Below are 22,962 nucleotides of genomic sequence, written 5' to 3'. Positions count from 1 at the left end.
CTGTGGTGCCAACGTGCTGGTGGCTTATGCCCACTTTGTTGCTGCAGTGAGGGGAAAATTGGGGTCAGAGGTGCAACTCTAAAAAACCCCGAGTAAGGTGAGGTAAAGATGCAACCTGGCCACTACCATTCACTCTATCCATTAAATTATTAAAAAAAAAAAAAGAAAGGAAGAAAGAAAGGAGAAAAAAAGCCTAGACAGAATGACCTGGCTTGCTCACATGCCTTTTGGTCATGGAGAGGGAGCTTTGCTCTGTGGGAGTTGTTTTTAAAGGAGTATTTCTTAAACTTTCCAGTGCTTCTGACCAAGCCTCTCATTTTGGGAAACTCTGAGTAATTTAACGTGGTGCAAAGTAGAATTTATTTTTGCTTCCTTGCTTCCCTCCACGCCCCCATTAAGTTTGTTTCTGAAAAACAAGTGAAATATTATCTTGATTTGAAAGACCTTCCCTTTACCAAGAATAGCAAGTAGCTTTTTCCCATAAGAACAGTGAAAGGGTTTAGTCACTGGCCAGGTACTTGACACTAAGAAATTCCTCTTTGCTAAAATGGAGGTAGTTTAGGTGGGTTTTGTTGCTTAATAATTCAGAGGAAGAGCACCTTTCTGCTCTTTGGCAGGTTTAAGTGAGATCACAACGGGACAAAGACAGAGGACAAGCTGTCTAGGAGAGTGAAGTGCAGTTATGTGTCTACCTTAGTGAAGTTTATCACTTTCCTGGTATCACAGCTTTAAGAGCCAGGTGCCAAAGTTCATCTCACTCCATAATTTGTATGGTTTGATGATTAAGCAGGTAGTGAGGGAACCCACAAAAAACAGGAAGCCTATTCTTCTGGAATGGGTCATTTACACAAAGCACCAGCTGGCAGAGAGATCACTGCAGCTGTATTGTAATTGGGTGGTTGTGCTGATGAATGATATATTTGTCCAGTGGTCTTACAAATAATAGGTCAAAACATTTCTGCGGGCATGTGGAACACAGATGCAAACTGGTGCTGAGAGCTGGTCAGGGGAAAACATTCAACAGAGATGAGTTTGCTGTTGTTTGTACTTGTGTGGTGGGAGCATTCAGGGGGTCCAGCTGAACCCAGGGCCCCACTGCATTAGCCATTAGATGTAGGGGGAGCAGGAGACCTTGGCTTCCCCTGCCCTGCCCAGACAAGGCTGGAGGAGCCCATTTTACAGATGGCAAACTGATGGTCTGAGAACTCCAAGCAGTGGGGATTGCCCCTCCTTTAATTACAATTGTGGGAGCAGATTGATGCTCTGTCAGTGTCCTTCTGGCTCCTTTTCCTGTGCTTCAAACCTTGGGAGTCAGATGCTGCGTTTACTCTGAGCTACTTGGAAAATGGCTGAGTCCAGTGGATAGCTATAGCTAAATATTTGGGGAAATGCTTTAGGTTCAGGCACATACTTACTGGTTATCTCTTGGTCTTGCATGAAGGTGCAGGGTCTGTGAGGGGGCTTTTATGTGGTGCAGTTTTAAGGTTTATCACGCTGTGGGAATTCAGTTTGCCAGCCGGCACCCTGGAAATCATTTTTGTTCTAGAGACAAACATTGAAATAAAAATCAAGAATAATTTCTTTCTGCAGCCCAGAGAATAATAGAAGAGATGCTAAAGATAAACAGAAATAAAAGAAAACCAAACACGTAATTATCCATGTTTTAGATCCAGCTCCAAGAGGTTTTATGTGTCATCCAGCTAACTAGCTGTCAAATGCTTACACAGCTATTTAGATGCATCTTTCTCCTTGAATCCTGTGCTCACTGGAGAGTCAGCAGGGATGTAGGGACAAGAGTGAGTGTTCCTTATGTAGTCATGCTCTCCTTGGGTTTTCCATTTCAAACCCTCCCACTAAAATTACTCATAATTCCTCATTTAATCTGGATATCAGTTTGTATCAGAACTCCTAAAGGATTATTGGCCACCTCAACCTATTTTTAGAAATCCTGATTTCCTTTGGGTTATAGCTAAGCCAGACTTTGTCCAGAGAGTAAACAGAACATGCTAACAGCTCTCCAGCTCCTCAAACATAAACAAGTCAATAATCCATTGTGCAAGAAACGTTCCTTTCAACCAAGGAGGTTGGATTGAAACCATGATACATAATCTTTGGTATTTGGAAGCTGATAAGTCATAACATTGTATCAATAAAGATAACAACACTTTCTGTGAATATACAAAAGAGAATAACACATGCAGTTCATTGCCCTCTCTGGATCTGGGCTGGATCTGGATGCAGTGGTGACCAACCACTGCTGTAGGGGATGGATACAGCTAAGCTTGGCTTTGAGGGATACTGGGACTAGTAATTTTGGGACACACACAAATAAGCAAGTATGTACCCCTGGCATTTCCCCAGCCAGCATCCATCTGCTTTGTTGCCTGTTTATGTGTTGCTGTCTTTGGGCTTAAGACTTTCAGTGTATTTGTTGTGCTGAGCACAGAGAGGTACCATCCTCTGTAGAAAATGTGGAGCCCTTCTACACCTCATGCTTAAAGTATTAGTCATTAAAAGACCCACTTGACTAATTTAGTACCGTGTAGCATTTGAATTAGAAAGATGTCAGAGAGGTCTTTTCACAGAGGCCTTTAGGTCTTCTCTTGTGGTGCAAAGTACAGGTCTGGATTTACATTTGTTGGGGGAAATACACCTGAGGTCACACAGGGCGTGTTGCATTTTTTATCGTGCTTGATAGTAAGCTCTGAACACTGCCCTCATTGTGGGATGAGTGGCTCGTGTTTTCTAGTTAGCTGAGTGATGCAGCAGTGAAACATGCCAGTTGACAGCCTTTGGGGGAATGTCCTGAATTGACACAATACAGAAAGAACAGACCTGGGTCCACAGGAAAGCATGAAGCGTGACTCAAACTGAGCTTTGTGTGACGTGGATCTTCTAGAAAGGCTTGCCTATACCTTGTGTTTCCCACTGATGCTTTTAACCAGTGCTCCTGTGTCCCCTAATGACTACTACTGCTTGGTTAGGGGGTTTGCATGTCTTAGCAGGGACAGTGCAAATGTGTTACTTGTGGAATTGTTTAGGTTGGAAGGGACCTTTGAACATCACCTGGTCCCCTCCCCACCCACACCACGCTTCTCCTCACACAATGCAGGGTTTGCTTTGAGGCTGTGTGAGGTTGCTGAGAGCCTGTACAGCCAAGCTGTGAAGCCCCAAACCAGGCACAGAGTTTGCACGTGGACTCACAAGTGCTGAGCTGAGGGGAGCAGCCCTGTCCCTCATCCTGCTGACCATGCTCGTGCAGCCCAGCATGCAAACACACCCCTGACTTGCAGTCAACAGTCACATTACCTTTGTTTCAGAGTTCATTTTCTACCCCAACTCCATGTTTTGAATCTCATGAATTAGGAAACTAGAACAATGTTGTCATCTGGGATTTGCAAGCACTTTGCATTGAATACTAAAACAAGCAGTGTTGGCCTTCATTCAAAAACTTTAATTTTGGATTAATATTTCCCTGGTTCTCATAGGGATTGTTCTATCTGTGTCTTCAGGAAACAGATACTTCCATGCACAAGCAGCCCTATTAATTGCAAAGGGATTGGCTGTCAAATAAAGTCATACTTGACCTGAATGACAATACTGTGTCCAGGTTATGAGTTCCTTGTCCATTAGTATTGAATATTTTTTATACAATAGCCATGGGTGAATATCAGTTTTTGTATCTAAAAGTGAAAGTTAAGGGTGAGTTACTTTTCTGTGCTTTAAAACTGCAAAAAATGAAGTTGAGAGCAACCATTCTTGAAAGTGTGGTAAAGCCTTCCTAGTGCAAAGCACCTTTACGGCTTTGTCACCATGGTAATGATTAAAAATAGTGCTGATACAGGAGTGGGGCTTATATAGAATTTAAATTATGACATTAAAGAAATTTACAGCCTTAAATCTTGGTAAATCATGCCTTAAAACTGTGAGATCAGGGAAAAATCATGTTGGTTATAGTTAAAAGGACCAATGTATTTAGTCACCTAATTTATGGTCTGAGAGAGGCTGGTTTGATACCCTGTGGCAGTTCAATAGCCCTGTGCTCTACTGCACAGTGAAAATATTGTTGGAAGAGCTCAGCAGTTCTTTGGAGTGGTAGTTCCTGGAGTTCAGACCCTCTCTTTGGTGGTTACACAGCACACACAACTGTGTGTCTAATTCTTGTGGCTGTTTCTTTGCTTCCTTTATCTGAAAAACTGAGGTATTTTCACAGAACACAAAAGTTTTCATTTTTCTGCTACTGTGAGGTGAAACAATAATTATCATACAATTAGGCCAACAATGGCTTTCTTTTATTTGTATTTTTTCTTTTTCCTTTTGTGTCTGTGTACAGGTCAATAATATATTGATAAGAACCAAATCTGTGGAATTAAGTTTTGCCATTCAAAGCCTCAGGGCTTTGGAAGCATTGTGGGCTTTGATGACACACTAGTTTTGGAGGAGCTTGTTTCTCGCTTGGACAGATAAAAGGCAGCCCACAGGTTTTTGGCTGGTGTTTGTGCTCTTCCCATGAAATGCACGGGTACCAATTGTGGGAGACCATGAACAGGTTTTTAGGATAACCAGAGCCTCTCCCCTGCAGGACTCTGAGCATCATGATGGCATTTTAGGCCAGACTTTGTAGGGGACAGATGCCACGTCCAAGTTGTGTGTTGATGGATTGGTGTTGCTGAGAAGAGAGACTGGTACCAGTTTGAGCTTTCTGGTGAACAGAGTGAGACAAAAGATATATCTGGGTATTTTTCCGGTTTCTGATGACCCCTCTCATGGTGAAGTTGATGCTTGCTGGCATGGTTTGTTCTTCTTTTGTATTTGAAAGGTAGTGTGAAATGCAGCTGTGTCTACCTGCATGGGGCTCTCCAGTGGCATCCCCTTGCTCTTCACCTGGTGACTGATAATTCTGCTCTGTAATCTGAACAACCTCACTGCTAATTCAGGAGCAGCATCATGGAAATCTTACATGGAATACTTATAGCCTTTTATTCCCATAATGGTTACTTTTTATAGGTAAGTCTGGAGGGTGTCTTTTTTTTTTTTTTTTAACTTTCTTTTTGGCTTAAGACATCTTCATGAAGTCCATTGCCTCTCTCATTTTCCTGCACAAGTCTCAGGCCATCTGTTATCAGAAGTCACTTGAAAAGTCTTGGCCTTGTTTTCTGTTTCTGGGATCTCAGTTTGCTCGAGGTAGCTGTGCTGTCACACCAGAAGGGCTTTGATCTCACTTCGGGAAGTGGAAACGAACAGATGAGGAACAGACAAGATGTTGACAGAAAGTTTTTTTCTTTTATTCATTTCATGAAACACACTGGTGGTGTGTTTTAAGAACCAGAACAGGTGAAGTGGTACTGCCTTTGCATTGGGGAAAATACCTACACTCTTTCTGGGGGCACACTGAAGCAGGTTCCTCCCATAAGGTACATCTGCAGCAGTGGCAGCTCTTCGCCGTCTGTGCTCTCTCTGCGTTGGCTTCACATGAATCACTTCAAATCTGGGAGCTGCATATCCATGGCAGCACAGCACTTTGTCCAACCCAAAGAGGCTCTCGGCACCACGCTGAGATGCCAGCCTGGCTCTGAGCTGCTGCCCTGAGCTGCTCTGCCCTCACCCAGCCATATGCACACGGGGTTTGTACACCCGTAGCTGCCTCCTGCATTGCCAAAACAGCCTTTTCTGAGGAGACAGAATTCAAGCCAATTAGTGGCCAAGTGGTGAAATTTGAGTAGAAACTAGATAGTTATTTTCTGTCTTGCTTTAGCTAAGTCAGGACCAGCTCTAAATTTTCCCCTCTAGACTTGGATGCTATCCTATTCAAACTAATATTAGGTCTGAAGATAGAGGGGTGTCAAAAACAGCTGAATAAACAGGTCAGTTTGTTATTGTGTGCTTAGGTCTCGGCTCTGAAGAGGAGCAGATAAACTGCTGGAGTATGTTGTTCCTCAGGAATGCTGAACTGCTGGCCAAGAGGGATCCTTGAGTTTTGTGCTGGAGAATTGCTCCTCCGCATTATTCCAGGGCTGACCTTATGACTAATTCTTTGCAATTTGGGACTTTGAGGTCGTGGTGACCATGAATTTCACCAAATCACAACTTCTCATCTGTAGCTGTCATAACATAGAGCTGCACCAAAATTATTCTTGTTTTTTAGGTTTCTAGCTGCAGAAAAATCTTTTTAGGAGATCTCTTATGAAGGCAGGACAAGACTGGTAGTCTTTCCCAGGAGTGTAATTATCTTCCTGGCATGATGCATTGGGTGTGAAAAGCTAACTCTGGGAGCTGACACATGCTAAGTGAGTGCCTTGTTAAGCTGCTGCCATGGGGCCCAATTCTGCATTCTGGATGTTACTAGAATTCTTGATGTCAGAAGACCTACACGAACCTGAAGGAGCAAAAGGGATCTAGATGGTGTTTTAAATGTTTCTTTCATTTCTTGCTCAGTTTTATCCTTACATTTATTTTTTCCAATATTATCAGTGTGTTGAATATACATAATGTATTAGAGGATTATAAAACTGCTGCTGATGTCCAGAAAAGAACCTGAAACAGTGTATTGCAAGTGTCACAGCCTGTAGTATCTCCTCCTCTAAGTCTCATGTTCGTCTTGTCTATCACACCTCTTATTCTTTTTTTCCCAGAACACTGATTGTTTCAAAATTAGGAGAAAAAAATATCAGAGAGCAATGCTAGTAAAAGTATGTTCTTTGTTCCCCTCTCTTCATTCAGAAACCATAGCTTGGTCTCTGGTTCTCTTTACTGGAATATATAAGATGGAAGCAGTAGATTAGGCTGTGTGACCAGAGGCAAGATCCATCAAAGACACCAGGGTTGTTGTGAGTGACTCTGACTGGGAGGTGGGCAGTGGTTTTGGGAGCACCCTGGTGATCTCTGACCTCTCTGAGGAGTCTTGGGATCAGAAAGCTGAATGCTGTGAGACTTAATTCAGTCTTGCATGTCATGCAGCAGTTGTCCAAAAGGGAAAGAAAACAAGGAAATTGCAGAGATTCAGTGGTGTTTTGGTAGGCTGAAGAGTTGGAGGAGATTTGGGGGGTTTGTGCTGATGTGGCACAATGAGATATAAAAATATGGAACAAAGTAATGGGAATGTTTCAGATGCAAATGCTGCTCTGAAATTGGGTATCTCCCTGTGAGAAACTGTAAAATTCAGTGTTCCAAAGCCCAGTGATCTGAAGACAGAAATACCCTGCTTTTCTGAAGTCCCTTTTAAGATGCTTGCAAGCATCACATCAACATCCAGTCCCTGCTCTCCCTAAGGCTCTGCAGCAGCTTTCTGACACAAACATGTTCCTCGAGCCGTGCACATCTCTCTTGCTGACGACATTGATGATGCAGGTGCACAAGAGAGAAGCCAATTCCAAAGCCATTTATGGTGCTGAAGCGCTAGAAAATCAGCAAAATAATACATTTGCCAAGGAGGAGAAAGTGAAACAGGTGTGTGAACGTCCATTTGGAAGGTTTTGCTGACAGGTCAGAGGGGAGGAGGGCAGGAAAAGCCGAGGGTGTCCACTACCAGCAGTAGAGAGTGATAAGGAAAAGGGATGACGTGGCTTTTTAATCCATTTTGCATATTTGGGAAAAAATAATTGCCTTGTGTGCTACTCGGTGCTGCCTAAGCTTACTGGAATTTCCAGTAGGAATAGAAGGGAGATAGATTGTCTTTCAGAGGTTATCTTCTGTTGGCAGTTACTACAATGTGTAGTGATAGTAGCTGCTTAGTCTCAGTCTGAGGTGGTTTCTCAGGTGGTGAGTTCTTCCGATTAGAGCTCGTATGTGCCTGAATTTACGGGCACATGTTTTGCAGCCTTGCAGATGAGGCAACGTCCTGTTTTCCCGGTGATGACCGGCTCTCTCGTGCCTGAGTGGGATCTGAAGGGTGCAGTGCCAGAGCTGGGGGGTTCTGCACAGCAGGTATGCCTGGCTGTGCTCCAGGGTGGCATTGTGCACGGCTTTTTCTTTGGTGGACCTGGTCAAAGTGCAATGACGATAAGATTGTGCCTGGTCCTTTTTTTCCTACACGCTATCTCTTCTCTGCAGTGGCAAAGTCATTTATTCCCACCACAGGCTGAGAGCTGGTGGATGCCAAGGGCCAGGCTCCACAGACACAGCCATCATGTGTGGAACATAAAGGTGTTAGGAGCCTGGATCAGTTCAGCTGGGTGTCAGGGGGTTCTGTAATGCAGCGATGGTAGGTCTCTGCACAGAGAAGCTCACAGCAAGGATCACACCTAGGTGGCAGATTATGTCACAGTGCTTTGTGTCATCTGCTTTCTGTTTACTGCATGTTAAACTCTACAGTCATACAGTGTCTGCTGTAGTTTATTTATTTAATACTACTTTTTTTCCCCCTGTGCACTGCAATGCAGTTAGTCCACTGAAAGTTTCGGGAAGCATGGAGTGTATATGGTACATGTATTCCTGCTTTTTGTCTAGTAGTCTGCTCTTTTTTTCTATTTTAATTGAACATAATTTTGCTGACTCCAGCTCATGCTGCATGATCTCAAATACAGGAGCATGTCAGACTTGCACCCCTCTGGAAACTGTGGGTTGTGCCAGAACACTGAGATCCCGACGTCCAGACAGTGTCCGTGTGGAGCATTTGCTGCTCTGGAGAGAAGGGCCAAATATGCTGCAGCAGGCAGATCCTGCAGGAGGGGGAGGCAGTTGTGTCTAAACATGTTTGAAACCTTCCCTCTGCTGATGAGTCAGAGGCTGTTAAATTGCTGTAGATCAAGCAGAGTGTCTGCCTCCTGCCCTGATTGTGTGAGTCCAGCAACTTCTCTGTGGAGATTTTTCTCACTCATTCTGCATTAGAGATTAAAGCAACCAAGGATGGTTTGTAAGCCTCCCTCCCCCAGCCTGTAGTTAGGGCAAACTTTGCTGAACATATGGGACAACTGTGTTGATCAACTGTCTTGAAGTTTTTCCTCCTGCCCAGGATAGGAGGAAAAGGCGTTATGTGATTTTTTTTTATGTAATAAAAAAACCCCAAACCAAAACCCCCAAACACCTGTGGGACAGCACATTTTAAAAGATTTCTTCATTTGGGGAGATGTCACATGAAATTTTGAACCCAAGATATCAGTTTTGTCTCTACCAAGGCTTTTTGTGAGCAGGGAGTGGCTTCTGCTTCTGCTGGAGACGTATCTGCAGTCATAGTGAAATTCCGCATAGCCAAAGCAACATTAAAAACAAACCCCAACTTGGCTCCAGTGCGAAAAATACGGAACAGCAGTTGCTGTGTGCAGGATGAAAGCTGATGTTTTGCCAACCTGAAGTGTAAAGCTGGTGCTGGAACTGGGGCCTGAAGAATGGGAGCGTTTGCCAAAAGGAAATGGAAGCAGGGATGGAGGGTTTCGGGGAATGCATCAGTGTCGACCATGCCAAAAAACGTCTCCCCCGTGGACAGGTCTGATTACAGGAGTAACCGCATTAGCCCGGGCGAAGTGCAGCTGGAACCACAGTTGGCCTTTTGCGTTTTCTAGCTGGGGAAATGGCATCTCAAATGCAGGAATAAGGTAGAGCCGGGTTTGGCTTGGCCAGCTGTGTTTGTGCATCTCAGAGACCCGAGGGCTGTGCAGGGATTCGAGAGGAAGGCAAGAACACCAGCAGAAACAAAGCCCAGTTTCTCTGCTTGGTGTGGTGGGAAGGTCTGCCAAAGATGACCTCTTCCCTCCTCGCCCAGGGGGCAAGAAGGAGGCCACAGTTTTTGAGTTGCTTTCAGGTTTTGGAGGCACACACAGTGTATTTGCATGTAGGTTTGCCTTCAGTGTAGCTCATGAATTTCAGATATGTTTACCCAGTGTTTTTAGGGTTTTTTTTTCCCTTGGATGGAATATCCTTCCCTTTCTATCATCTCATCTCCCTGATTACTGAAGGATATCCTTGCAGTAGTCCTGAGCACATCAGAGAGCAGAAGGCCATGATGGTCAGTCAGGTGACAACTGTGTGCAAAGGAGGTGGAAATATATATAGATAGATAGATAAGATATATAATATGCTTTGGGAGCAAGTTCATTTAGTGCATTAATGTTGCAGCTGCCCAGTGTCATGCTGGGAGGTGAGTGAGGAGCCTGCCCTGTGAACCCCCTCGTCCCACTTCCACTTTGCACTTCTCGTGCTCCAAGCAGAAATGCATTTTTTCTCTGTTTCATCCTTTTAAAATTCTGTTTATTTCAGCATTCCTTTACTTTGCAGTGGTACTATCCCAGTGGTACCTGAGCAAAGGACAAACTGAGCTTCTGGGAAGTATCTTTGTGGTTGTTCCAGCTTGTGCATTAGTAACAGCTGAACCCACGTCACCGCTGGCTGAACCCGCTGAACTCTGTCAGCTCTGGAACAGTGCTGACCTGAGCCTTTGGGGCTCCTTGCCTGGGTTAGTGAGCTCTGGAGCAAGGTGGTGAGACGCTGGTGGAAAGAACCAGGTGAAGGAATGTGGGCTGAAAAAGGGGATCGCGGAAGATGTGGCGAAGGGGAAGCGCAGCAACAGGGTGTCAGCACTGACTGGCTGTGGGCACAGTGCATGCCAGTGGTGCTTCTCCTTAGGGGTGCCTTGGTCTAGCAGTTGCCTCATAGGCCTGAAGATCAGAAGACCTCAGTTCTGCTCTGGTTCTGGCTTGCCTTATGACCTCAAGGAAATCACCTTGGTTTTCTTGTTCTTTCTGTCCTCCTTGCTTTCAGTCATCAAGACTGATCTCTGCTCAGGGCAGAGGCTGTCACTGGGTGTATTTATTCAGGGCATAGATTCACGGGTGCCAGTTTCAGTGTAATAAATAATGGCGATTTCACCAGGATCTTTTTTATATGAATTTGCAAAAAACGAAGTGCTTTTTAAACCTTAACTGAGTGAGACTCAGAAGTGCCTAACTTAAAACATTTCCCTCCAGCTCTCTGGCCTGTGGTGAGGAGCTGGTGGGAAAGTGAGCCTTGACCAAGGCAATTGCATTCAGAGAAGCAACTGAAGCAGAGAAGTTGATGCACTTCAGCATTTAGCACTGGGTAGAACGAAAAATGCAGAAAATGCCTTGACCTGAAAACATGGTAGAGAGCAAAAGTTTGCTGCTGCTGTTTTGCATCTGTTTTAGAGAGCAGCACATTAGTCTTTCTGTACAGAACTTTAGGAAGGTCATGAAGAGTTCAATTATTGCAGCATGAGCAGTTCGCAGTCCCTGATTTGGAAAAGTTTCCATAATCTCATTCTGGGCCCAACCCTTTGCCAGGATTGGGACTTTTTATAGACTTAGTCTTTTCAGGTAAGTTGTTCTTTTTTCTTCATAATGGTAAATGTTGCAAGTAGGAACTTAGTTCCAAAGGCTTTCAATGGATCCAGCCTGTCTCCAGCTGTCAGGGAATCTTCTGCTAGCAACAAGTTAACCTTATGTATTTTTCAAAATACCGTGAAGTAAGTGATGCCTGCTAGTATTAAAAGCAGAATATGGATCTAGCTGAGTCCTGGGGATGCCATGCCCTCTTGTTTTCATGAAGATAAGGGTTTAATAGAAAAAAATGCCAGCAGGTGGTGCTTCAGAATACAGGGTGCACCTGGGCTTTGTGGGACAGGCCAACATGAGTGTTGGACATCACAAGCAACTCTTCCTGTTCCTTGTTACGCAGCGTTTGAACAAAATGTTCTGCTGCAGTGGGAAAACCATTGCTCGCTCTCTCTCTGTTTTGTTTTTTCCTCTGTACATTTACATCTAGCAAGGCACCTCCACTTTACATAAACACCCTCAACATCAGAGTGTAACACAAGCTCGTGTCAGCCGTCCCCGCAATGAGCTGGGGAGGAACCTCCGTGCGGGAGCTTGACCTTTTCCCTCTTGCTGGGACTGCCCTCGTTGCTCAGCAAGAAATAAACAATTGCTGGCATATACACAGCCCTCAAAGGCAGCGCCCGCTCCTGCAGTGGCTCCAGCTTCTCCCCTAAAGAAGTGACCACTTTGTGGGCTGGTGCATGGTAAAGGGTGAAGAGAGCTAGAATTTAGTAGGCTTTAAGAATTAGGGTTGGCCATTAATTTTTTTAATGTAATGAAGATAGTATTTGCTGATGAGGAGACAGGTTGTCAAGAGTACAGAACGTTCCCTGTCCAGCAGTAGCAAAGCAGGGATGAAATTTTGTCATCAAGAAGGCTAGCTTCGTTTTTCCCTTTTTGGATCAGGTGTGCTGCTTGTTTTAAAATGCTCCTAATGTGAAAGATCTTCCTAGGGCTGAAAAAGGAAAATGTTCCATGCTAACCAATTTCGTGCATTAGAGTCCATTTTTCTTAGCTGTTGACTACATCAGTATTATCATTCTTGTCCAAGAAAGTGGTGTATGAGCAAGGGCTACAGGATGAGGCCATTATAGGAGAGAAAAACATAGGAAAATCTTACTTTAAAAAGCTGAGGGTTTCCTAGGCTCTCCTGAACTCTCTGTTCAGAGCAGTGTTCAGGAGCTTTTGAGTACTGATGGTAAAACACACTGCTTATAGATTTTTGTCACTCTGGTAAAGTAATTTTTCACATGTGGACTTCAATTCTTTCTCCTCTAAAAGAGGATTGAGACTTAGCTCTTTGAGTTTCTGCAAGACTTAATTAGAGTGATTTGAGAATGAAGGATGCCCTGTCAGTGTCACTTATTCCTCGTGCTGCATCTTCTGGGTACTTATTAAATTCAGTGGTTTTGCGTTTAAAATCAGCATTACAGGATTTTGGAATGACACTGGTGGTGTGGTACTGGCTGGTCAGTAACTAGGAGGGTCAAATTCCAAGTTGGCATGTGTTATTTTCACTCACATAAATTTTCACAGGAGCTGCTGCTTCTTTTGAAGCCCCGGTGAAACTGGATCCCTCCCTTGCCCCCCAGTATTTTTTTTGCACAGGCCATTAATGATAAATGTTGTGTGAATATTTTCAGCAACTGAAGGCATCTTTTACACCTACATGCAGGGGGGACGAACTCCTTGCACGTGTTGACGTGTCTGTTCTCCCCTACAGGTCTTTACCAGGCAGCTTTGTTTTTAAGCTCCTGAGTGATTGTTGCTCCTTGCTCTGGAGTCAGCGCAGGTAGAAAGGAGCAGATGGCTCAGTGCTGGCTAAGTGCTTGCTGATACACAGCAAATTGCTTCTGTAACCCACTGATAGGTTTCAGGCTTTAATTGAGGCTTTCAGCAAGGCGCTCAACAGTGAAAAGCATTCTGCTGAGAAAAACATCAGCGTAACCATGGGCAAAGGTTCAGGATAGCAGAGTTCAATCCCCTTGGGGATGGCTCCTCTATTCATTTATTTATTTATTTATTTTCTGCTGCTTTCCCACCATCATTCAAGGCTTCTGTAACGTTGTCTGCAGATTACAGCTCAGTCTGTCAGTGCAGCGCAATCCTTTGTGCTGGAAACGTGAAGCAGAGACTGATAAGTTTGGATTTTGTGCTTGCAGCAGGCTCGGTGTGTCTGCAAAGGTACCTGTCCCCTGATGCTCCCTTTGATTCCCTGTGTGCCTGCTCTGAGCAGCAGCTTTGGTAGGTCTCTCTTGCGTGGCAGGGAGCACAGTCCCCACTGTCTTCCCTCTTATGTACGTCAGCATCATCAGAATTTTAACTTTTAATGGACGTCTTTAAAAGGGAAAGGAAAACTCCCTTGCTCCTTCCTCACCCCAAGCAAGAATGGATTTGACAGCGGAAGAAAGATATTTGTGGTGGAGTTGTCTGAGCAGCGTCCTGTTGGGCAAGAGTTTCCTCCAGCAGCTGCCCCTGAGGCTGAAGGAGTTGCTCTGAAATCGAGTTGTAACTCGCCCAAATAAAGGGTCAGGCCAGGCCAGGCAAGGAGGCAATAACCCAGTGGTCAAACTCTTATCCCCCCCCATATCCACTCCTTGTCAGCTTTCAGTTCTACTTTGAATTGGATTTCTTCACAGTACCGGACCAAGGAATAAATTTCAGCATGGAAATTGTATCTGTTGAGCCAGCTTGGTTTAGTGTCCTCAATTAGCCTGAAAGGACTTGCTTCAAGTTAAAAAGCTGTCTGGTTGTCTTAGAAGTTTAGATTTTATTTAGTGTTGGAGTGGGTCTAACAAAAAGACCCTAATTAAAGGCACTACCTGAATAAGAGAAATTAAATTCTATGAGTCAAGTTTCCTGAAGAGTCTAAGAAATCTCTGATGATAGTAGAAGTAGTGCTGGTAGCTTAAAATTACTACTGGGCTGTCTCTGCCCCAAGGAGATCAGAAGAACAAAGATTTTTTTTCTCTGTTCTGAAATCCCAGACATATTTGATAATGTCTGCAGCACGTTTTTATGTTCCTTTAGCTTTTCAGTGGCTTAAAATGCACTGGAAGTGTGAACTACACTGCCAATGTGCTTTTGTACTTGCATGAATTTAATTAAAAAGATAATTGGATTGCTTTATCAGCCTTTACATGTCAGCCCAGTGCTGCCCTCCTCTCCCCCCTCTTAACAACATTGACAAACCCAAGGCATCTGAAGTCTGTATTTTTCTGCATTGTTCTCTTCTCTCTTGTTTTGGATAGGGTACAGAGGTGACTGTTTGCTGTTGGGCATTAGATCTGCTCCACGGGGGGAAGGAAGTGGCTGATAAGCAGAGAGCCAGCCCTGGTCAGATGGTTCCTGCTGGGGCTGCCCTGGGCGAGTGCAGGGGGAAATGCCCTGGAGCCACAAAGCCACAGAACAAAACAAAGCAGACCGACCCTTTGCAAAGTCCTCTGCTTTATAGCACCAACGTATAGCCCAAAATGTGCAGCTGAACCTGCAATCTGCACACACAACACGGGCAGTTCTTGTGATTTTCCCGGAAATGCTGCTGAGGAATGTTAAGATCCATTTTTAGTGCAAAACACCAATGTTTTCACGTAAACAGAGAAGTGCCCAGCCTGTGCTGTAAATAAACCTGAGGATGTGTCCAAACTTCTTGACATCCCTTTGAACAGAGCACCAGGCTCACACACAGAGAGGAGTAGAAGGGCACGTGAATGAAACACAAGTGAGGTCTGTCAGTGCAGAGCTCCTTCCCTGCACAGGGGCTGTGAGGGGCCTCCAGCACTGCCCTCCACACTGCCCACCTTGGCAAGCCCCTCCTGGTTCTAGTGAGCTCTTCCTTTTTTTTTTTTTTCCAGGAGTAGCATTTTAACACTCATCATTGTTTTCCTGCACTTCTGGAGTACCATCAAGCCACCTCTGGGAATTTGGGAGGGTGGGTTTTCTCTAGAGGATACCATTTATAATACAAAGCAGCCTCTGTTCCAGTTGTTTGTGGCAGCATTGCTGCTGAGGAATAAGAGTTGCCCTTTGCTTATCCAGCTGGTCTGTGCATAGGGCAGTTGGTTAAACAGCTTGGGCATGGCCAACAATAGTGGAGGGGCAGGCAGAGGACTGGGGCAGATGGAGTTACATAGTCAGGAATGCTGTTCTTGAGAGTGGAAATGGTCTTGCATGGAAGATTTGGAGACTTCACAAGTTGGTGTCTGTTCAACCTGGAGGGTGACAGCATGACTTTTCAGGGTACTTCAAGACAGAAAAGAAAGCCTGTGGGTCTGCTGGAAATTTGTGCTTTGATAAAATTGATTTTATTAAATTTTGACTGTAAATTCACCAATTAGCAATGTAGAATAAAGTATCTCTGCAGTGATGTTTTGATGGCCTCTCTCTCCCCCCCTTTCTTAATGACTCCCTTTAAAAGAACCTACAGCTTTAGAAACAATGCAATAACAGGTATCTGTTATTAGCCCAAGGAATAAAGTGTTTGCAAGAGGAGATGGTGAAAATAAAGATGCTCTAGAGTTAAAAAAAATATTTTAAAAATAAAAAGAATCATGGTTTCCCATTGCTTCCGCAGAAGAAATCGGTACAGACGTACAAGGTTTTCTTGTCCATTTTAAAGTTTTAAGTACAGCCTCTCAGCAACCAGAAAAGGCAAAACTCAAAATTCAGAGCAGCCCACTTGGCAGTTGCATTATAGGAAACCCTTTCCTGTTTCTTGCAGAAGAAGATTTACAAGTACAAGAAGGTGCTCAGTAACCCCAGCCGCTGGGAGGTGGTGCTGAAGGAGATCCGGACGCTGGTGGACATGGCGCTGACGTCCCCGCTGCAGGACGACTCCATCCACCAAGCACCTCTGGAGATTGTCTCCAAACTGCTCTCAGAGGTATGACCTCAGCAGGGCTCCTGCAAGACACTGTCACGTGTAGATGAGAGACAGTTAAAAGCTTGTGAGTGGGTTTTATTTTAACTTGGGCTGTCAAAATTCTGCCTGTGAGTCTACTTGTGACTTCTGCTGACTTGAGTGGAATTTGCACTTGCTGGGGAGAAGGGAAATTTGACCCATGCTGTTAGGTAGATTCCTAAAACCAAAACAAGCCACATTTCTCTTTAATTTGTTGGTTTGGGGTTTTTTGTTTGTTTAATTGCTTGGTTTAATATTTATGGTGAATTTATTATGGGTCTGATTCTTGTCTAATTTCAAGTCAGTGGTAAAACTCCCCTTGATTTCTATTCCATTGGCTTTGCTTCCATGACCAGTAATTCTTACATACAGAACAATAAATTAATTATGCAGCTATTTTATTATTACTAGTTATGTTTCAAATGTCTAAGTTTTCATTAACAGGAAATGTAATGCCAAAAAAGTTTTTCATGTCTTAGTTTTGATTTACAAAAATTTGATATAAGCAAAAAAAGTTGCTATCTGTTTTTCTTACAGTAGTCAAAAGTCTTAGCAACTCAGAACTTGGTAATTTCTGGATGGATTATGCTGCTGAAAAAGCCCCAAGCAAACTCTTTTGCATAGGTGACTTCCAGTCAATTTATTGGCTTTTACTGGTACTGTGTTTAAAGAAGGGATTTCAAGAAAACTGCAGCAGTTAGTTTATTACCCACAAGTGGTAACCAACACCACAACAATCCTTTTATTAATTTTTATAGAAACATACAGCTTGCCTTAAAACATTTTAAAGAAATGTATCACTAGATTTAGTTTTCTGGATGATTGAGACCTCCTCGGGCATTCTGGTGATTGTATGTTCAGCTTTTGGTGGCTGGGGTGACTTGAATCTCAGTGGGCTGAGGGACAAATGGAAGCTTGGACCACTGCTCATGGCAGACAGTTTACCACCTTCTTTAGGAGAATGATTTTAATTCGATGATTTTTATTCAGAAAATAAGCAATTTCAGTCTTGAACCTTTCTGTTTGTGTCTGTGGTAGCTGAGAACTCTGTGTGCTGATGTGCCAACTCAGAGTACTCTTTTCTCATTTATTGTTTTCTATTCAACTCTTCTAGAACAACAACTTAACCACTCAAGACCAGGAGAGCATTATTGTGGTGAGTATCCTTCTGTTGAAATCTGAGGATAAATTGGTATTGTTTCATGACACTTCTCTTAGTGCTTGTCTCTACCCCAGTGAAGTCTCTACCCCAATGAAAGCATTTCCACCAATGCTGGTAAACTTGGGCAGCAATCAAAACCATTTGTCTGGTTTTTGTGTGGCTTTGTAATTCCTCTTGTTTCATAGAGGAGTCACAGTAAAGCTTTCTCATCAGTTTATATGAAAGAGCACAGCATGTGAGTGTTAATAGTCTCCCCAAATGGCCCCCTTACTAGGCTACACAGAGCAATGTTCATATCTATATATGTACTTTAAATAGTCAAACCCCATCATTTGCAGATGTGCCCTATAAAACCCTGAGGCTTAGTAGTTTCCTGAGGGGCTGATGCTACCATATACAGAATGTCTCCATTGCTGATAGTATGTGAGCAAGTGATTGTTGTTGTAAGTGTGGATATGTGTCACTACAGTTTAACCCCCTGCTTACTTGATTTGTAAAAATAGCCTCTTCAAAGTTTTTCTTTTCTGTAGGTCATGTTTATTTAGACATAGAAATAAGTGAATCAAATAGCAACTCTGTTCCTTGTGAAACAAAATACAAAATCTCAACAATTTATCCAAGATGGAACTTGGTTCCCCATCACTGTAATTTAATTTCATTCTCTGGCAATTTCCAGGAGATTTTCCCAGTAATCTAATCTAGAGCCTCACCACCACCTGATTGTATCACATCTCCATAGCTCTTTCTGCGAAATGACAAGGTGGCAGGTAGCTGCCAGTAGGTGTGAGTTCTCTTTATCTGCTGCCTAAGATACCATTTTAGATGGAATCAGTCACTGAGATAGGTGTCTGAAGTTGCATTTGCTTTTCTTTGTAGGTTGTGCCCGAGCTATTAAGGAGGTAGCAGTTCCTGGGCATTCAGAGCTCACTGCCATTACACAGATAACCAGGCTATTCTTGGAAAGTATTGCTAATACTGTGTATTTATGTGAAAAGTACACAGTGATTTGCTGTGCAGATGGAGCCAGCTTGCCTTCTCTAGATGGTGCTGGAACAGATCAATATGCCAGCCAATCCCTTCCTGCTCAGGACAGGGAGGCACATGTTGCCATAGCTGCTCTTGACCACAGCACTCATAAGGAAAATACAGGAAAAGGTGCTTTCAGGCTGTTGCTCTTCCCCACTGTATGTACAGACAGAACCATGACTTGCTTGAGCATCTCTGTTGTGGTTTGGCAGGTCCCATAGCAAACACTCCAAAAGATGGATTCAGGGAAGATCTCGAGCTCAGGTGTTGGATGGGGAACGAGGATATTCTACTCTGACTGGACTGGTGTTGTGTTCTCCATCAGCCACCGTTGCTGGGCCAGCACCAGAGAGGAATTGAACAGTTGCAGGAGGATGGCACACGATAATGAACAGAAAGTTCAAAGTTCTTGTGCATAACCAAAACTGAACTTTGCAAATGTGTTGGGTTTCATTGCTGAAATTCCCACTAATCTTGACTTGTGTGTGTGAGAGTGGCTGTTGTGAAACACAGCCATTGCAAGCAGACTCACAGGGCTGAAACCCTTAAGGAGATGAGAGGGAGAGCAAAAACCAAAGCAGTAAAACTCCAGATGCCATCCAGATAAAATATCTGGTGTTGCTTAATACAAAATGTCCTGGCTGCTGTATTTAGTGCCTTACTTCTAAATGGGTACTGGGAATCCCTTTAGCTGAAGACTGGAAAAACCTAAAGGCACCATCACATAGAGACAGTGTATTATTCTAGTACCATTTTCTGATTTACAAAGGAAGTAACAGCAACATAAATTCATTACACCCTCAGTGGCAGGTATGACCTCTAATGTATTTACCCAGCATAAGCACATTGGTTTGCGTAGCAACAAAGGAGGAATAGTGATCTCAACTTTCACAAAGTGCTTGATTTGGATGAATAGGGTCCTCCTAGGTGAGAACAGAGCTGGGTCACTTTTAGTGGGCTATTTCTCATAAAAAAGAACTCGAAGTCTTCCATAAAAGATATGTGTGTGTGTCTGGTGTTTTTCATTTTTTTCTTTCAGGGAAGTGTTCTAACTGAAGTAGTGAGCCAGATTCATCCTTGCCTTATTACATCCTAAAACAATTGGTCTGCTCCTGTTTTTATTGAAGCTATTATAAAAATCTCTCTCCTTTGCTGTGGTTTATGTATTTACACTGGTGCAGTTAAAGGCAAAGTTTTCCAGAGAACTCATGGCAGAGGTGTTCTTGAGTTTACTTGTAAAATAAACACATAGCCCACCTCTAATTTCTTTGGTTATGCTTTTTGTCCTTTTCTAAAGCTGAGTTCCCGCCCTCACCCTGAAAAATAGTTGTTTGCAATATGCAGTTGCAGTCCTTTAATTGAATTTTTCTCTCTTTTTCCTTTTAAAGGCAATTGCACCTTTGCTGGAAAACAACCATCCTCCTCCTGACCTCTGTGAATTCTTCTGCAAGGTATCAGAACAGTTTTTCTTTCTGAAATCTCATAGTTGTAGATGAGCATAGTTCTTTGAGGGGGTGGTTGTTTTTTTCTTTAACTCCTTACGTCCTACCTGAATTGATTTCAGTTTTTTGGTCAACATCCAGTGATAGTGGAATAGTTAACAGCACCATTATGATAAATAGAACTGTGTGCCTTAGTACATCAGTCTGTTTTGTCCTGATACTGTGTGAGAGTTACAGGTTTCAGACTCCCACACCTCAGTCTGGGTACAGGAGGTGTCCTACTGCATGTTCTGTTTGGCTAATGCAGAGATCATTGGATCTGTGTTCAGATGAGGTGGTAATGTGATGTCTAACTCAGCCCTAATGGTATTATGTCACTGGGACTTAATAAGGACCTATCCTCTTCTCTGGTAAATCCATGCTTGTGCTGCATTTTGCATCTTTTCCATAAACTTCTGGGTACTTTGGGTTGCAGACCTTATGGATTTGAAAGTACTACTTTTCCTCTAGGCCTGTTAGTGTTTCAGTTTCAAGTCTGCTTAAATTTACTTGCTGATGACTGTGTATGCATCTGTCAAACATTCTGGATGCTGCTTGTAATTCCCATCCAGAGTTTACTCATCAGCTGCTTCTTCCTACAGAAATTAAGTCAAGTTTCAGAAACTCCTCTGACTGTTGCATTTTTATAAGCCACTTGTAGGGTCTTCTCCAGCCTTGGACTCAGGGCATTTTTATTCCTGGTTTGGGTCTTTTTTTGTCTTTGGTCTCCATCAGAGATGGGCGCCTGATTGTCTGTAAATGTGTGGGATGGGCTGTGTAGAGTTGCAGGAATGGAAACAGGTTATGGACTTTTCAGAACTGAAGTGGACAAGACTAATGAGAGGGCAAATCTATCTTCACAATTGACCCTGCCTTGAGCAAGGGGTTAGACAAGATGACTTTCAAAGGTCCTTCCCAACCCAAATTACCCTGACTGATACATTTTGATTGTATATTTTATCTTGTGATGGGAGAGTGGGTTGTTAGTACCCTCCAAGATCCACCAGAGGTTTTTAGCCTGGATCCCAAGGAAAGGAGGTTTGTGCCATTACACTGCCTGTGTGTACATATCTTCCTGCCTCCCAACCCATTTCAAAACTGTTGGCAAGCTTCAACCAAATTTGACAAAAGGGATATGAGTCCCCAAAATGCTACATTCGAGTGAGTTTTGGGAAGAATGGGAGCTCTTGAACCTGTATAGTCTATTAGATGTCAGCAAATTCATAGGAGAGAGCAGCGTAACCCAGGAAAGGCTAATTTAGCCCTTGAATCTTGTTAATTTTGGGGTAGTCCATTCATGGGATGTGAAACCAGGGGAGACCCACCTTCATGATTTCTGCAGCTCACAGAATGACCTGTTGCTCGTTCCAGCACTGCCGAGAGCGCCCGCGGTCCATGGTTGTGATCGAAGTGTTCACACCAGTGGTACAGAGGATTCTCAAACACAACATGGTGAGTGCACCAGAGACCTGGCCCCCCCAGACTGTGAATGCTGCATGTAATTGTGTGTTACTTTGTATTCAGTGGGATTTTCCAGAGCATCTAAGCAAAGTATTGTTTTGAGGGGCATTTCTTTTGGCAGCAGTGCCAGCATATGAAGCTCCAGCTCTCTCCCACCTGGCTCTTGGTGCCTTGTTTACTCCCCACATGCCATCCTTGCAGTTAAAATAGTTTAAAATCAAAGAAATAACAAAATCAGAACAGGGACTTTGTTGATTTTGAGCTAAGGCTCTCAACATTTTTTTTTTAAGACACCCCCAGCTCTCTGGATTTCCATTTTTCTTTAGGCTCATGTCCAGTGAGTTCTTACCTAGATTTCCTGAATTTCTTTATGCTTTTCTGCTGTTATTCTTCCTTTTCATTGCAGGATTCATGTACTCATTTTATAACTATTCTCACCCAGGCTTTTCTCTTTTCATTGCCAATCAATTCCTTGTTAGTGTTTGAAATAAATGCCAGAAGATTGTCCTGCCCTGTGGAGCAGATTTTCCCTCCCCCTCCACAAAGATATTCTTACATGATCCGTATTCCTTCCCTAAGAGAGTTCTGGGTTATTTACCAGCTCTCCAGCCTTTGTGGCATATTAAATTTCCTGCCATGATTTTAAAGTTGCATAAAGAAGTCTTACTTCACAATGCTGTGGCAAAGACTAAACAAATAAGTAAAATAAAATATTTAAGACAGTTGACTTGGCAGTGATCTCAAGGATGAACCTCTGTAACTACATAATCAACTTCTTTTCACTAACTGATGTAATTTTAGAGACCATCTGCTGTCGTGCTGTGTGCAACATAAACCCAGTAGAAAACAGTTCATATTTCTTATTTTTACAATCTTATTATTTAACTCCCTGAGTTTACAGAACTAGGTAGAAAGCCCAAGATGGCAAAAAGGTCGTATTCCTGGCTCTGTGCCTGCACTCTGCAGACATGTAAACATTTTTGAATATTCTGTACCGTTCAATGAAATATTCTGTAAATGTTATTCTTGGATTCCAGACTGATGTTTTTAAAGCATCCAGAGCTCTTGAGGGGTCTCAAATAAAATCTAAATGCACAGTGTAATGCTTGTATTTGGTTAGCTTCAGAGAATTGGGTATATTTACCATACTTAACATTTGCAGATTGAAAATCAACATGTCTGTACCGCAGCGTGTAGTCAGGGAATTTATGGTGTCATGTATTAATTGGAGTGGATTTGGGCACTTTACCACTCTCCAGGGACTTCTGTACTGAACAGTCCTTTAGAGAATGTGTGTGTGTGTGTGTGTGTGCACGTAACTGAAGTTACATTTTAGGGGGACGGTGTTGTTGGCAGGAAACTTCCCCATCTGTGCAGCTCAGCGTCCGTAGAGTTGAACTGGATCTCTCCACCTTCGCCTCTCATTTGTTCTGTGGCCTTTGAAAATCCCTGACAAGTTTCGTTCCACAGTTTCCTACCTATAAAATGGGGAAGGGGTGTCTCATTTGTCTATGATTTTGAGATCTCAAAAGAACAAGGATGGCTTTTTGTCTTGCTGATACTGCAGATTACGTGCAGGACCGGAGGCTGTTGTGTGTTGAGTTGTTTGGGGAGTGCTCAGCAACCTCCTAAACCTTTGGATTTCAGCTGTTTGTAGGCTCAGCCCAA

The 22,962-nt window shown here is 43.3% G+C and overlaps 1 protein-coding gene across 2 annotated transcripts in view; it reads left to right on the top strand.

Annotated features, from left to right (window-relative positions):
* Positions 1-22,962, top strand: part of CMIP (c-Maf inducing protein) — a 133,355-nt gene that overhangs the window by 82,532 nt on the left and 27,861 nt on the right. For both annotated transcript variants that reach the window (XM_051801741.1, XM_051801742.1), the window contains exons 4-7: positions 15,985-16,146; positions 17,279-17,320; positions 19,741-19,803; positions 21,205-21,285. In XM_051801741.1, coding sequence (XP_051657701.1) covers positions 15,985-16,146; positions 17,279-17,320; positions 19,741-19,803; positions 21,205-21,285 — 348 coding nt within the window. The remainder of the gene's footprint in view (positions 1-15,984; positions 16,147-17,278; positions 17,321-19,740; positions 19,804-21,204; positions 21,286-22,962) is intronic.

This window comes from Manacus candei, unplaced genomic scaffold, assembly GCF_025592945.1.
Source record: "Manacus candei isolate 608988 ecotype Guabito, Panama unplaced genomic scaffold, ASM2559294v1 h1tg000053l, whole genome shotgun sequence".
Classification (NCBI taxonomy): domain Eukaryota; kingdom Metazoa; phylum Chordata; class Aves; order Passeriformes; family Pipridae; genus Manacus; species Manacus candei.
Note: the sequence above shows the minus strand (reverse complement) of the source record. Positions and strands in the feature narration are given on the sequence as shown.